The sequence below is a fragment of the Rhineura floridana genome, chromosome 13 (assembly GCF_030035675.1).
Source record: "Rhineura floridana isolate rRhiFlo1 chromosome 13, rRhiFlo1.hap2, whole genome shotgun sequence".
Lineage (NCBI taxonomy): Eukaryota > Metazoa > Chordata > Lepidosauria > Squamata > Rhineuridae > Rhineura > Rhineura floridana.
Window position 1 is genome coordinate 37,153,730 of NC_084492.1, and position 13,750 is coordinate 37,167,479.

General features: G+C 48.1%; 1 protein-coding gene across 3 annotated transcripts; it reads right to left on the reverse strand.

Annotated features, from left to right (window-relative positions):
• Positions 1–237: 237 nt before the first annotated feature.
• Positions 238–7,649, reverse strand: LOC133369260 (D(4) dopamine receptor-like). 3 transcript variants are annotated; one of them, XM_061594358.1, is made up of 3 exons: positions 7,612–7,649; positions 3,724–4,139; positions 238–2,880 (listed from the first exon to the last, which is right to left on the reverse strand). In XM_061594358.1, exons 1-3 carry the CDS (start codon positions 7,632–7,634, stop codon positions 2,648–2,650), a joined length of 672 nt encoding a protein of 223 aa, XP_061450342.1. In that variant the 5' UTR covers positions 7,635–7,649; the 3' UTR covers positions 238–2,647. The 3 variants fall into 3 exon arrangements, with proteins under 3 accessions (XP_061450342.1, XP_061450341.1, XP_061450340.1); XM_061594357.1 differs by lacking the exon at positions 7,612–7,649 and adding an exon at positions 4,582–4,733; XM_061594356.1 differs by lacking the exon at positions 7,612–7,649 and having other exon boundaries at positions 3,724–5,481.
• Between the last annotated feature and the right edge of the window lie 6,101 nt (positions 7,650–13,750).

Genomic DNA, 13,750 nt, shown 5'->3' on the forward strand with positions numbered 1-13,750 from the left:
CTGCCCTGGTGTCTTTCACAGCAGCCTGACAGGCTGAAATCCAGCAACTGAAGCTTCTCCCACTAATTACCTCCATGTCAGGAAAGGCTTCACTCTGAGAATAGGCTGCTGCCCAGGCAGAGGAACAGGGCCAGAGGCCAACACTGGCAGTCCTCTCTGCATCCCCCAGATGACTGGCATAGAGGCCTTCATTTTGACAAAGCCAGAAGATGACAAAAACTAGGAAAAGCCTAAAAGTTAATTCAAAAACCTTTATTTTCACTTAATCGTTTTAAATTATATTTTAATTTTTTTTCTCCAAGGAACGCAGCACTTGCAGATCAGAATGGGGAAGAGGGGGTAGGGAGAGAGAAAGGATTTTTATTTACACACACAGAACTCCAAGCCACAAAAGGATTTTTAAAAGGGTTGGACAGCAGTTAAAACAGATGGATAGCTTTAGAAAGAGAGTTGGGCTTACAAAGTAGATTTGAATCATTTCATGCCACTTTTCTTTTAAAAAAAAATACTCAGAAACACTATAATTCTAAGCAAATCAGATACAAACATACTATTTCCCACAATCCCTGCAGCACAACAGCTACCGAGTGGGAGAGAACCCCAGATTGAGGGGGGGGGCAGAAAGCTTGGGGGTGGGAAAAGGAAAAAGAGATAGATAGCTATTGACATTCCATCATGAACACAGACAGCTTGTTTTCTGAACAGAAGCCCTCCCCGAGATGTTAGTCCAATTTCCTTGCAGTAGAAAATGGTTTACAAGTCTGCCCTAATATCCCCCACACACCCATCTTTTTGCACAAAATTGCCCACTGGGAGTAAAAAAAAAATACCCCTAGGAAGAGAGGACCCCCTCCCCCAGGCTTGATCTCTCTCTCTCCACACACAGTGGTTTGTTTCTCTGCAGGTCTGTAGGTGTTAAGATCTATACAATTGGGATGGGGGTGCAGGGCAACGGAATACAAGACTTTGAGCTCTTCAGTCTGAAGCCTTAATCACTTCTCAGTCCAAGTCATTAAAAGCCTAATATATAAAAATTATGGAAAGGAAGAGAGTGATGAAGGAAGGGACAGCAGAGGTTTTTGGAGAAACTGACTGGGCAGCAACAGGATAGAGGGAGAGAATATCAATTGTGGTGGGAAAAACGCAAACAGCCACGTGAGTACCCCACGCTTCTGGAAACAAGGGCTAGGCATACACCATAACATTTAAAGCACACCGAAAGCACATGAGAATCCTGGGTACTGTAGTTTACTCTTCACAGAACTACAGTTCCCAGCACCCTTAAGCTACAGTTCCCAGATGTCTTTGGGGGGAAAGTCATGTGTTTTTAATGTGTGGTGTGTACTGAGCCAGAGAACTAGCTAGTAGCTGCACAAGGATTCCCTCTCTTCCCCCCTCCCCCATTTGAAGTGAACCTAAGCAGTCTTTTTCAGTGGTGTTCTGCTATCTTGTGAAAGCACTGACATACATCTTCTGTTGCAATTCACCACATCCTGGTTCATCTCTTTAATGGAAGATATTCCAAGACATGATGAGCTGCGCCTGCGGCACGGCCCCATGGCCAAGGCAACATGCCAAACAAAGGAAACCAAGTAAAATGCCACAGAGTAGGCCAGATCAGGTCAACTTCAGAGACTCCATTGTTTTGTGTTTACACATAGATTTCTTTCTCAGCAAATAAGCATCGGCTCTTATGGAACTAGATCCTCTCACTTGCAGGGACATCAGGCCTTTTAAATGCACAACAACCAAACACCCTGGAAGGAGGGGGGGAACATTCCGCTAAAACCCAACTCTTAAAATTCAAGAGGATGGCCGCTAAAAGGGCATTAAAACAAAGTCATGAAGACTGACAGTTTCCTATTTATTTGTGTTTTTTAAAAGGTTCTCCTCACCGGCAAGTCACTTTTCCATGGGTCTTGTGGAACAATATAGTGCTGAAGTGTTTGTAGAGGGTTGAGGGGAGAGAGCGGGGAAAGAGGCAGAGTTGTGCTGAAGTTGATGTTCTGGTACGAGCTTCAGGGAATCTCAGCGCTCCCTTCTACATTCCAGATACCTCTGGCACCAATGTCATGGGCTCAGTTTTTTCTTAGAGTGGCTCTACCCAAGAGCCCAAACTTTGCCTACAGCTGCTGCATCACCACATCCCAGTGGTTGCCTGGCTTGGGGGGGGGAACCACCTGCTGCTTTGGAAAAGAAGTTTTGAAAAGAGGCAGCAGGCAAGCCAGGTCGGGCGTGGCCCCATCCTCAGCTCCTTGGCCATCACAGCTTAGAGCACCAAAGCATCCCACCCAGTCTCAAAAAGCCCTCTCAAGTGGAGGAGAGACCCAGCCAAGCCAGCAGCTCACACCGGGTTCAGCAGGCACCGTTCCAACTGAATCGGGCCTCTTTAATTACTGCCTGGCTATGTGTCAGTTTCCAGAAGTGACTCGCAACTGCTCAGGCATCCAAGTCTCTCCTACATGATACACCCTTGTGCAGTTTGCACACATGCGCTGGCAATGGGCCTCATGCTGTAGCAAGGTTTTCCAAAGCCACACAGAGTGAAGGAGAGCCTGGATCAGTGGTGGCTTCCCACCGTTTGGCTTGGCCTTCCTGGAAGGACATGGCTGATGGAGGAAGACTGCTTGCTGGAGGAAGAGGAGCCTTAGGGACAGGTTGAATTGCTCACAGCCCCACTGATGGTGGGGAGACGGCGCTGCCGCTCCTCCTGACTGGCCCGGTGGCAGGGCCAGCACAGCTTATGCCCAGTCTTCTGGAACTTGTGCCGGAAGCTCCTGTTGGCCCAAAAGTAAACAAAGCAGTTGAGGAAGCCGCTGCCAGTGGGGAGCCACAAGGCTACAAACTCAACCCATTCGTGAATTCTTTCCCGGGTGAGAGCTGGAAGGAGAGAGCAGGGAGGCAGGTTTTAGCCAGGATGCCTTGCAGGAAGGGGCTGTTTATTTTCTTTCATTCTTTATTTTAGAATATTTCTTAATTGCTTTATATTCAGAAGGGGCTCAAAGAAGGGACATTCAAAACAGAAATCAATACAATGCAATCTATTAAGAACCAGATAATAATACCATTGTTATTATTGTTGTTATTATTGTTGTTATTATTGTTGTTATTAACAGCAGCAGCAGCAGCAGCAGCAGCAGCAGCAGCATTTATTTCCTGCCTTTCACCCAAAGTGGGTTACAATCACCCTAAAATACAGTGTTAAAAACAATTTAAAAACAACCAGGATCACAGAACAGGTTTGATCCTAAAAATATATGTCTCGGGTGTCAAAGGCCAGGGCATTTGCCTAAAACGGTATAGTGAGGTTGCCAGAAGGACTTCGGTGGGAAGGGAGTTCCACAACTTGGGAGCCACCACAGAGAAAGTCGTGTGCTTTGGATGTATGGTGTGAAGGCAGCCAAACTTTCCAAACTATACCAATTTTAACCACCTACTTCAAAACTGCACTGATTTTTTGGTTTCTCAGAATTCCTGAGCAACGCCCGGTATGAGGCTTTTATAGTAATCACTTCTAAGTGCATCCACACACATATATATTAACATATGCAAATCTTTGTCCTCTTTTTTGTGTGTGATGGATAAGTGGCCATCCTAGCAGTGATTCTTGGGATGAGAAGTGGGATGTAGCACTGTTTAACTATTTATTATCTATTATTTATTTAGGCAGCATGGGCCCGAAAGCAGCAACCATTCTTCCATCCCCCCCCACAATACACTCACAATTGTACAGGATGGCGACTATGCAGGGTGCCCAACAGACGTAGAAGGCGATGACTACGGGTAGTAGAATGCGGGCCGCAGCATCCAGTTGCAGCAGGCGAAGGGCCTTCATCCCGGCTGCTTTTCCTGGGGGGGGGCTGCCTTTCCCACGCCGACCCTGGGAGCGAGCCACCAGCCACAGGCGCATGTTGACAAAGGTGATGGTGCCAGCAGCTGGGCAGAAAATAGTGCCCGCTATCAAGAGGGAGTAGGTGGTGTTGGAGCCGTAGTCTGGCTCACACAGCAGGGCTGCAGCCGAGAAGCGGACTTGGAGGACGGCTCCAGGGGGTGGCACGGCCAGTGGCACCAGCAGGAGAGCCGGCAGGAGCCAGGCAGCCGCGATGAGGAGGACCACCCGCCTGTGGCTCAGCAGGCGCCTGTAGTGCAAGGGGAAGAAGACAGCCACGTAACGTTCCAGAGAGACGCCTGCCAAGGAATAGAGGGAGGCCCCAAAAATGCTGGAGGTGATGAAGGCCACTGCCCGGCAGAAAGAAGCCTCCCCTCCTTCTGCCACGGGCCCCAAGACCAGGCTTTGGTACAGGTTGAGGGGCACCACCAAGACCGCCAGGGCAGCATCTGCTGCAGCCAGCGACATCAACACCAGCCGGCTGCTGTGACTCCAGCCAGACACCGAGGAGGCAATGACAGCTATGATCGCCCCGTTGCCCATCAGTACTAGCAGCCCCAGGGCACAGATCAGGCCAATCTTCACCATCCAGCTGCCACACCACTGCTGGGGACCACCATTGCTGGGGCACAGGCCCTGTAACCAAGGGGGGGCTGCTTTAACTTGGGGGTCCTTCTCAGGGGCCTGCTCACCTACAAGATCCTCGGGTGGCCTTGGCCCACTTGTCTGGGTCACTTCTGTCCATCTCAGGAGGGGAATCTGCTTTCCTAGGGCATGCCCATCTCTCCTTATGACCTTCTTTTCTTGCGTGGCCAAGAACTCTCCTGTTCCAGGCTCTAACCACTCTGGTCCTTTAGCCAAGGGGGTCCTCCAGGCCTCTTTCCATCCCTGCCTCTGAGCTGAGCACACGCCTGCAAGCTTTAGCAGAAGCAGCAAGACGGAGCAGAGAGGGCTTGTTGGGAACATGACTGCTGAGCACCCCTGTTGTCCTTTCAGGAGTCTAAGTCTAGGCTGCCGTGGAGGTGGGCTTTGTATAGCCTCCTGTATAAAGGAGGATTCATCATCAAGATGCTGTCTCTGGCTGCACTGGGGGGGACAATGGAGGAGATGATTGTAGTAGGTCCATCATCAAACAGTTGCACCTGGAATTCTTTTTCTAGGCTGGAAGGCTTCAAACAGCTGGGAAAGGGGACTTAAAGGTCCTTGTGGCACTGCCTGGGCTTCGCCCACTTTCTCAGAAACCCCAGATCATGCCTAGACAATAGAAGAGGGGTAGCCAGCATGGTGCCTTCTAAATATTGGGGACTCCATCTCCCATCAGTACCTGGTAGCATGGCCTTTGCGCAATAGTTCTAGATGATAGGAGCTGCAGTCCAGCAATAGGTGCAGGGCATCTCATTGGCTATTCCTACAACAGAAGCATGTCCTGTCGAGGGTGTGTAACACCACAGTCTGATGCAGGCCACATCCACACCATCCCTTTCAAGCAGCAGCATATCTCTTCAAACAATCACAGCTTCCTCCCCCCCCCCCAAAGAATCCTTAGAACCGTAGTTGGAGAGTTGTTAGGAAGACCCCTCACACAGCTGCAGCCCCCAGCCCCCTTAACAACCTACAGTTCCCAGGATCCTTTGCGGGAAGCTGTGACTGTTTAAAGTGGTAAAGGAGTGCTTTAAATGTTTGGTGTGGATGTGAGTACAGAATTAGGTATGCTTAGGACTTTGGTGTGCGTAGGGTTGATGGGCTATGGCTAGGAAAACGGCAGGAAAGGTGGTCAGAGCATAGAGCTTGCGACTTGGTCCTGCAAAGCCACAAGCTGAAATGCTGGGATCTCTTGGCATCAGCGAGGGATCTGGTGGTGTTGTGATAGTGGCTGCATCTTTTAGTAGAGCTCCATAGATGCTGATAAGGCCCTGAACGCAGCCTCTTTTTAGTGGGGTGGTGGAAAAAACTTCCCAAGAATGATCTTTTTTCATGCCAGCTTTCCCCATCCTACTTCCCTCCAAATGTTGCTGGACCCCTTCTCCCACCATCCGTGCCCCTCAGTGATGCCAGCTCATGGGAGTTGTAGTCCAACTGCACCACATTGAGGGAAGGCTGATTTAAGCCCTGTGCCTTTCATCTTGAGGTCACCATGCCCATATGCTTCTCCAGCTGGGTTTGTGGTTGCTGTCAATTAAAATGCCACCTCCCCTCTCTCTTTCACCCTCTAGAAGGGCTCTTGTGCCTTTAACAGCCATATGCCAGGCAGAAATTAATTCAACTGGTAAATTAATTTTCCTGGCGATGAGACAAATGCTGAAATTCTCCTTGTCACAGAGCTATTAAAGGCAAAGCAGTAGAAAAACCCTATTGTGGGTGAGCCAGCCAGCTCCTGTCATTTCCAGCTCATCTTCACTTCATAATAACCTCCCTTGTGCTTCCTCAGGAGATGAGTACCCAACTGGGACGAGGGTAGGATCTGAATGTAGCTCATAATTCAAATCAAATAAAGCATGGCCCTTATCTTGAAAACACTTATGTTCTGAATCCACCACCACCTTCCAGCAACATTACAGGTTTTTTCAATTAAGATGTATATATCACTTAATCACAAAGCTCTTTATGAGAGGTACGTAATAAAATTATAGATAAAAAGCAGCTAAAATCCACAAAACAATTAAAAAACAAATATACACAAAATAATCATCAATAAAACACAGTAAAACCTTTTTTTAAAAAGAAACACAAAAATACATAACTAGTTTATACGGCTGTGTAGGCATGATGAAATAAAAAAGTTTTCAGCAGGTGTCTAAAACAATCTAGTGACAGTGTCTGCCTAATGTCAATAGGCAGGGAGTTCCCAAGCATAGCAGGTGCTGCACCAAAAGAGTGACTCTTTTCAAATGCAGAACATCGATAGTAGTTGCAGAATTGAGGCCCCTACTAAGTGGGAAGGACCACAATTGCTACATTAGAATCACAGAGTCAGAGAATCATAGAAGAGTAGAGTTGGAAGGGGCTTACAAGGCCATCGAGTCCAACCCCCTGCTCAATGCAGGAATCCTGGAACATAGGAGGCTGTCTTATATTAAGTTTGAGGTATAACTAGCTCAACAGCTGGTATAGCACAGTGGGGAGGAGAGTCTGGCTGGGAGTCCGGAGTGCAGAATCTTTGAGTTTACATCTCCGCTTGTGTCTCCTGGGTGTCAAGGGCTAGCTAAAGTTCACCCCCACAGGGAGTGGCTCAGGGGTTATGTGCCCTGCCATCTGTGCAGTAGGGTTGCCAGGGTTCAGGGCCTGAGAATGATTCTGTATCTTTACGAGAAGAGACAATTTAGCCAAGTGTAGGTTTCTTGAAACACTGTAATGGGAAAAACCACAAGGTGGAATTCTCCCTTTCCCCTGCACAACTTCTAAAGATACAGAAGACCTCTTGGAGGCCAGGATGGGGAATCTATGCCTCCCCAGATGTTGCTGGACTATAACCTCCACCATCCCTGACCATTGGCCTTGCTGACTGGGGCTGATGGGAATTATAGTCCAATCGATGTGTTTGTGTGATAGAATATCTTGGTGGGATCTGCAAATACTGAAATGAATACTCTGCCTTGTCTTTGGTATTTTTATGGGCAAGAACTTTGAATTGTGGGGAAGATTCCAAAATCAAAAGGGGTCCTTAAGTGTCCCTTCTGGATTTTCAAGAACGGCAAGTGTACATTTCTTTCCAAGCTACATACGTTTCTGTCAGTTCCCCTCTCATGTTCAAAGTGATGTATTCTCATGCTGAAAGTGATGTAGTGTTCCAGACCAGGCTGCCATTTCCCTGGGACCTTCTCTCTGACAAGTAGGCCCTCTGATCTCCTAGAGCAGGCAATGTTCCCTTTCAACTGTGCCGCAGGCAGCAGCTGAATGATTTGTTGGGGCTTTAAGGCTTCATCATCTCTGCAGTGTGGCAGCCTAATTTGCTATGCTGCAGGCCTTGAGCAAGGGTTAAGCGGTCTCTAATGAGGTGGGCTCACTGCTGCAGGGGGTGCAAGGCGTGGATCTCTTTTGTGGCATCTCCACTGGCCTTCTTCACCTTTGGGTAAATTGGGTCACTCTCAGGAAGCTGACAAATCCTGATTAGCAGGCTTGTTGAATCCTCTGGTGCGGTGCACCCATCCATACAAAGCCGTGAATGGAGCAACATGGCACAGTGAGGGTGCACCGCAGTGTGGAGCTGAACAGCTGCATTGCTGTAATAAGCCTCTCCTGCCTTGAGTTGCTATGTAGGTGCAAGTTTGTCTTGGGTCTTGTAAACCTATCAATGATCTCTCTGTGTGGACCATCCACAACACTAAAGGTATGGAACATTTCTCAGCCCAAGGCCACAAATGCACTGGAAAGTGTGGGATAACACTTTCTTTGACATGTCATCTGACTTGTCCGTAAGCAAGTCAGAACAAATGTTCATTAAACCATCTAATCTCTCTGCAAACAAATCAGCATGAATGCTCAATAACAGGGACCTCTCCAGACTGATGTTTCATTGTGGGTGTGTTCTGCAACACGTTATTGTCACGATAATAGTGCATTAGTGGTAGATTTATTCTGCTTTAGCTTGTTCTGTGATGCTACCACATTATTGCTGTCCAGAGGTGCTATAGCTCAAGAAAAGCGGGTAAGAAATAAACCAGGGCATTTCTGGTATAAAAAGTTACAGGATTTCAGCTAGAAGTTCAGGTTGTGCACTGATTGGAAATGAAACGGTGTGACCATCCCGGAACTTCTGCAGGCACAAACAGTTTTAAAAGTGGGATCGCCTGCGACCACCCCATAGCATCATGAGCACAAAGCATCATAAATGCTCAACAAAGAGGATGCCTGGAGGGGCTGTAGGTCATCTGGAAGCACTGAGAGTGCCTTAAATATCTCCACATTATCAACACAGCACTCCTGTCCTAATTTTTTCCCCTTAGGGTTAAATCAGCCAGTTGCTTTCACCTGTTTGCCAAAAGTTTTGGGTTATAGTTAGGTTTGCAGAAGCGATGAGGGAGAGATTAGATTCAGTTTGCATTTAAAGCCAAGTCTATCAAATCTGCACTTTCAGAAACAATATGAGAACTGAAACTCAGCCATCTCCCGAAATTCACACTTATTTGAATGTTGTGATGCAGCTCTCCAAGCACTGTTCACAAAAAACCTGCATGTATTAAGGGAAAGGGTGCATTAAAATAGGTATATTAGTGAAAGTAACATACAAAAATGCTTTATATTAGGAATTGCTTGCACAAATGGGCACCTTAGTCAAAACAGCATGCAAGAATGTGTGTGCTCCGAGAAATTTGCACTAGAATGCTGAAGAATTTTTATGAGGATTTTAAACCTATATCTATACTCACAAACTGCTGGAGAAATGTGAAGAACGGAATTTAAGATTGGAAAAAGGGGAACCGAGATGGACAGACCCTTCCTTCCCCAGCAGCAGGAGGAATCCCCTCAAAGGACAAGCACATCCCGTCTCCCCTCCTCGTCTCTCTTTGGAAGCAATTTGCGAAAGGCTTTCTTTGAAGTCCGTGAAGCAAGGAAAATGCGGGTGTGGATGTGGGTGGGTATATGTTTAACCACACACTTGTTGGTAACTGTCTGCCTTTGGAAGATGTGGCCAGAGGTTCTTCCACAGGAAGGAAATCTATTTTCCTTCCATGGATCATTTTATGCTCTGTTGGAGGCAGGATTATTCTTTTCTTGATGAGCAATTTGCCAAGGCAGATACATCTTCATCCGCACCAAGCACTGGGTGGGGTGGGGGGCGTTCTGTGTGCAGGGAAGGAATGGGGGGGCAGAGAGACGAAGGAATGAAGCCGATCTCTAGGGAATACTGTTCTTACTTGGAAAGTTAACTTTTGTAAGTGGCTCTGTCAGTAGTGTAGTGGCAAATTCAGAAGTGCAGGGTCCCTTCATGATAGTCAAGCCACACCCCCTCACAGCCACACTACCTCGCAGCCATGCCCCCTTGCTTGCTTGCTTGCTCTCTGTCATCATCTCCACACCCCTCAGTCCTTCCCGTGCGTGCCTTCTCCCATAACAGCCTCCCCTAGAAGCCGATTGGCATGAAATGGGGAGTGTGTTAGCTACTGAGAAGAGTCTTCTCAGGGACTCTCACTTCCTTTCACTCTAATTGGCTCCAATCAGTGAGAAAGGATAAGGAAGCATTTTAGAAGATTCTCCTCAGTGGCTAACACTCTCCCCTTTCATGCTGATTGGCTCGTAGGATGCTGGAGACATAGAGGCCCTGCTGGGATCCTGCTCCCAAAAAAGTAAGGGATCTAAGACCCCCCCCAAGACCCAGGACAACTACACCCCTGGGCACCCCTGCCTTACCTTATCAAATCCACTTTAAAACAACAACACTGGACTTCTTGCGCTTTGGAAAGTGACCAGGAAAAGTTTGAAAAGTGTGGGATGAACGAATTATAAACGGGCAGATGTGTCAACACCCCACAAGCAAATCGGAATGAATGCAAGCTGAGTGCTCAACATCCTATAAACATCGCACAAACAAATCGGAAGGAATGCTCAATAAAGACCAGACACTGGGTTGCATTCAACTCAGTCCGACTCAGGGTAAACCCAATAAAAAAATAAGCATCAGTGAGTCATGTCTATTAATGTCAATGGGTCTACTCTGAGTAGGACTAGCACTGAACACCACCGGTCTAACAACTGCCTGAGCTTTCCTTTGCACAAGCAAATCCGGATGAATGCTCCCCATCTGGAGGAGCCTTAACTTTGCGATTGCAGCTGCTTGGCAAATCTAGCTGGGGGCCACCAGGGGGCAGCAGCGTCCCATTATGGACAGAGGAGAAATAGCCCACATGAGACAAGGCTTCTGGTTTGGAATTTTGCTCATCACTGATTACTTGCAGGTGACACCTCCTCTTTATCTTAGGCTGGGTGGGGTGAGGCTTGAGGACCTCCCATGCCTTTTGAGATGTTAATGCAAGGGTGCAGAACCTTTGGCCCTCCAGATGTTGTTGGAGTCCATCTCCCACAAGTCCCTGTTGGCAGGGCTGATGATCAGAGATAATGGGAGTTGTAGCCCACAACATTTAGAGGGCACCGCTTTGGCTAACCCTGCAATTAACCTCTGTTGGAAATTGGTTGTCCTGCAGCAACAAGAGCCACTAAAGAAAACTCGCAGGAAGCTGCCTTATACTATACTGAGTCTGACCCTTAGTCCATCTAACTCTATATTGTCTACACTGACTGGCAGCAGCTCTCTAGGATTTCAGACAGGAAGTGCACACCACTTTACTTTTCCTGGAGGTCTGGGGAAAATGTCTGATCCAGGAGCATTAATCCGAGTCTTAAAAAGCTGCTTTTCCAACTTCCTTCTTCAGCTCCATGTACTTTTCCAGGGAGAAAAAGGCACCTGCCCTCACCTGCTCATGAGCACGGGGGCAGGGAGTGGGAAGGGAGGCTTGAAGGCCTTGTAGGCCCTGTTGCAAACCAGCCACATACAATACAGAACAGACGAAGCAATCTGAACGCTAGCCACCCATTAGCACAGCCAGTGTAAGATCAATAGGCAGGCAGCCTGCTCACCCTCCACCCTGTTCACCTCCGTGCATTGCTTCCTTTGCTGGTATTCTGCAGAAAGGTTTATGTGCGTGAATGAGGCTCACTGTGTTTCAACAGCTGATGAGCTGGACAGCTGGAATCTTGCTCCTGCCGGTGCTTCCAGACGACCTGTTCATTGAGCATTGATCCTGATTTGTTTGCAGGGAGATAAGATGGTATTGGCTATTTAATGACCATTCATTCTGATTTGTTTCAGGGGTGGTGGTGGTGGTTAAATGATGCGTCAAAGCAAGTGTTACCCCACACTTTCCAGTGCATTTTCCTGTCACTTTCATTACGGCAAAAAGATCTTTTCGGGAAGCGGGTTTTGTTGCATGAGACCTCCCAATCAAGTATTACTGTGCAACATGAATATGATTAAATCCCACTTGAATGGTCTGGAAGTGCCCTGTAGATTCCGCATCATGTGCTTTGAAAGCAGGGAACGGGTGGAGGAGGATGCCGCCTTTCCTGACTCTAAATGTGATATGTTTAAAGGCTGTTAATGCCTACCTAATCTGCAGATGAGTTCTAAGCACACACATCAAACACTCTGCAGCCGGCATGTGTTTTTGGTTCATTGGCTGCGGCCTGGGAATGGAAAACGCTTTTGAAACATGCTGTCTCTAGCACATGTGCAGCCCCCCCACATGCATGCACACATACCTGTCATAAACCTCTCTCCCTATCATCAGTGGGCTTCTTTGTCTTGACTCTACCTTAACTATTTGTGGAGCATCTACCCTTCCCCCCTTGTTCTGCATCCAGTGTCAGCTCACTCAAAGCTGGCCCTTCATGGCTTGGCAGGCAGAGCCGTGCGCAACACCTTTCCCCACATCCTTCCTTGTGATTTGCTGCCGTCTGGTACCTGCTGTGTGCACTCCTCTCCCCCTGTGAATAATTATAGGCTGTGTCAGTCAGCAATGCAGTCAGTGCTGTTCACCCTGCAGGGAACCACAAGGAGGGCAATTCCCTCCATCCATAGGTACCACACTCCCCTGTAAACCCTATCCAGCTCTGGGGCCAGCCCTCCCTATGACTCCATGCCTTGTCCTGCATGGCTGGGCCTCCTCTGAGGTCTTTGCCATGCCGAGGGATGGTCGCATGAGTGAAACCACCCATGCCAGGCATGTATTGATGATAGTGAATAGCCACCTGCAGGGCTGAAGGTGTGCTGCAAAGAAAGCTAGATCATCCCGGCCCCTGGAACATTGGAGGCATAAAAAGTTACAGAATTTTAGCAGGAAGGTACAGGGCATGCACTGACTGGGAATAAAGCAGCATGTCTTCCCCAAAACGTAAAAAGAGGCGTAAAAAGAGGGATTGTGTGTAACCCTCCCGATGTCATCATGAGCACAAATAATCATAAATGCACCATAAAAAGGGCACCTGGAGAGGCCCTCTGTCCAATCTTTACTGAACATTCATTCTGATCTGTTTTTGCGACAGTTATATGAGAATGAGCATTCATCCTAATTTGCTTCTGGGGTGTTCCCATTAATCATTCATTCACCCTGCCCCACTTCTAGTGCATTTCCTCCTCTTTCCAAACTGCAAAAAGTCTTGTGCTGTTTTTAAAAAATGGATTTGTTGTATTAGGGTGACAGAGTGCTTTAACTGTGCAAACCTGAATTTCTGGTATGTGTTTAAATCTCTCCCACAAGACAGTGGCAGTCTGGATGCACCCAGAAAGAATTTAGATGACCCTGTCCCTCAATTGGACTGCCTTCGAGTTGATCCCGACTTATGGCGACCCCATGAATAGGGTTTTCATGGTAAGCGGTATTCAGAGGCGGTTTACAACTGCCTCCCTCTGAGGCTGGTCGTCCGCAGCTGGCTAGGGCCTACTCAGGTTGCCACAGCTGCACAAGCCAGCCCCTTCCTTGTCTGCAACTGCCAGCTGGGGGGCAACTGGGCTCCTTGGGACTCTGCAGCTTGCCCATGGCTGCACAGGGGGCAGGGCACGTAACCCCTGAGCCACTCATTGTGGGGGTGATCTTTAGCTGGCCCTTGACACCAGGAGACACGTGATCCAGAAGAGGCATGTAGGAACCCACTGCAGGGTAGACAGCAAAGCATGGGGGTAAATGCCAGCTACTCTGCAGTCTTTTATTGCAGGTGTGTGATGGGTTTGCTCAGTGGAGGCTGGTCCATTAGGACAAATGGAGCACTGCCCCACCAAACACAATCTGCCCTCAGCTTGTCCCCACCTTATTTCTTGCCATCAGACCAGGGGGTGGCCCTCCCTGTCACCTTCCTCTTCCTCCTCAGTGT

Bases quoted from the DNA above. Each gene is read 5' to 3' on its own strand.
- LOC133369260 (XM_061594356.1), bottom strand. From the start codon at position 4,855: ATGTTCCCAACAAGCCCTCTCTGCTCCGTCTTGCTGCTTCTGCTAAAG. The intron at 2,881-3,723 runs GTGAGTGTATTG...CTCTCCTTCCAG, and splicing joins AGTCGCCATCCTGTACAATT to CTCTCACCCGGGAAAGAATT.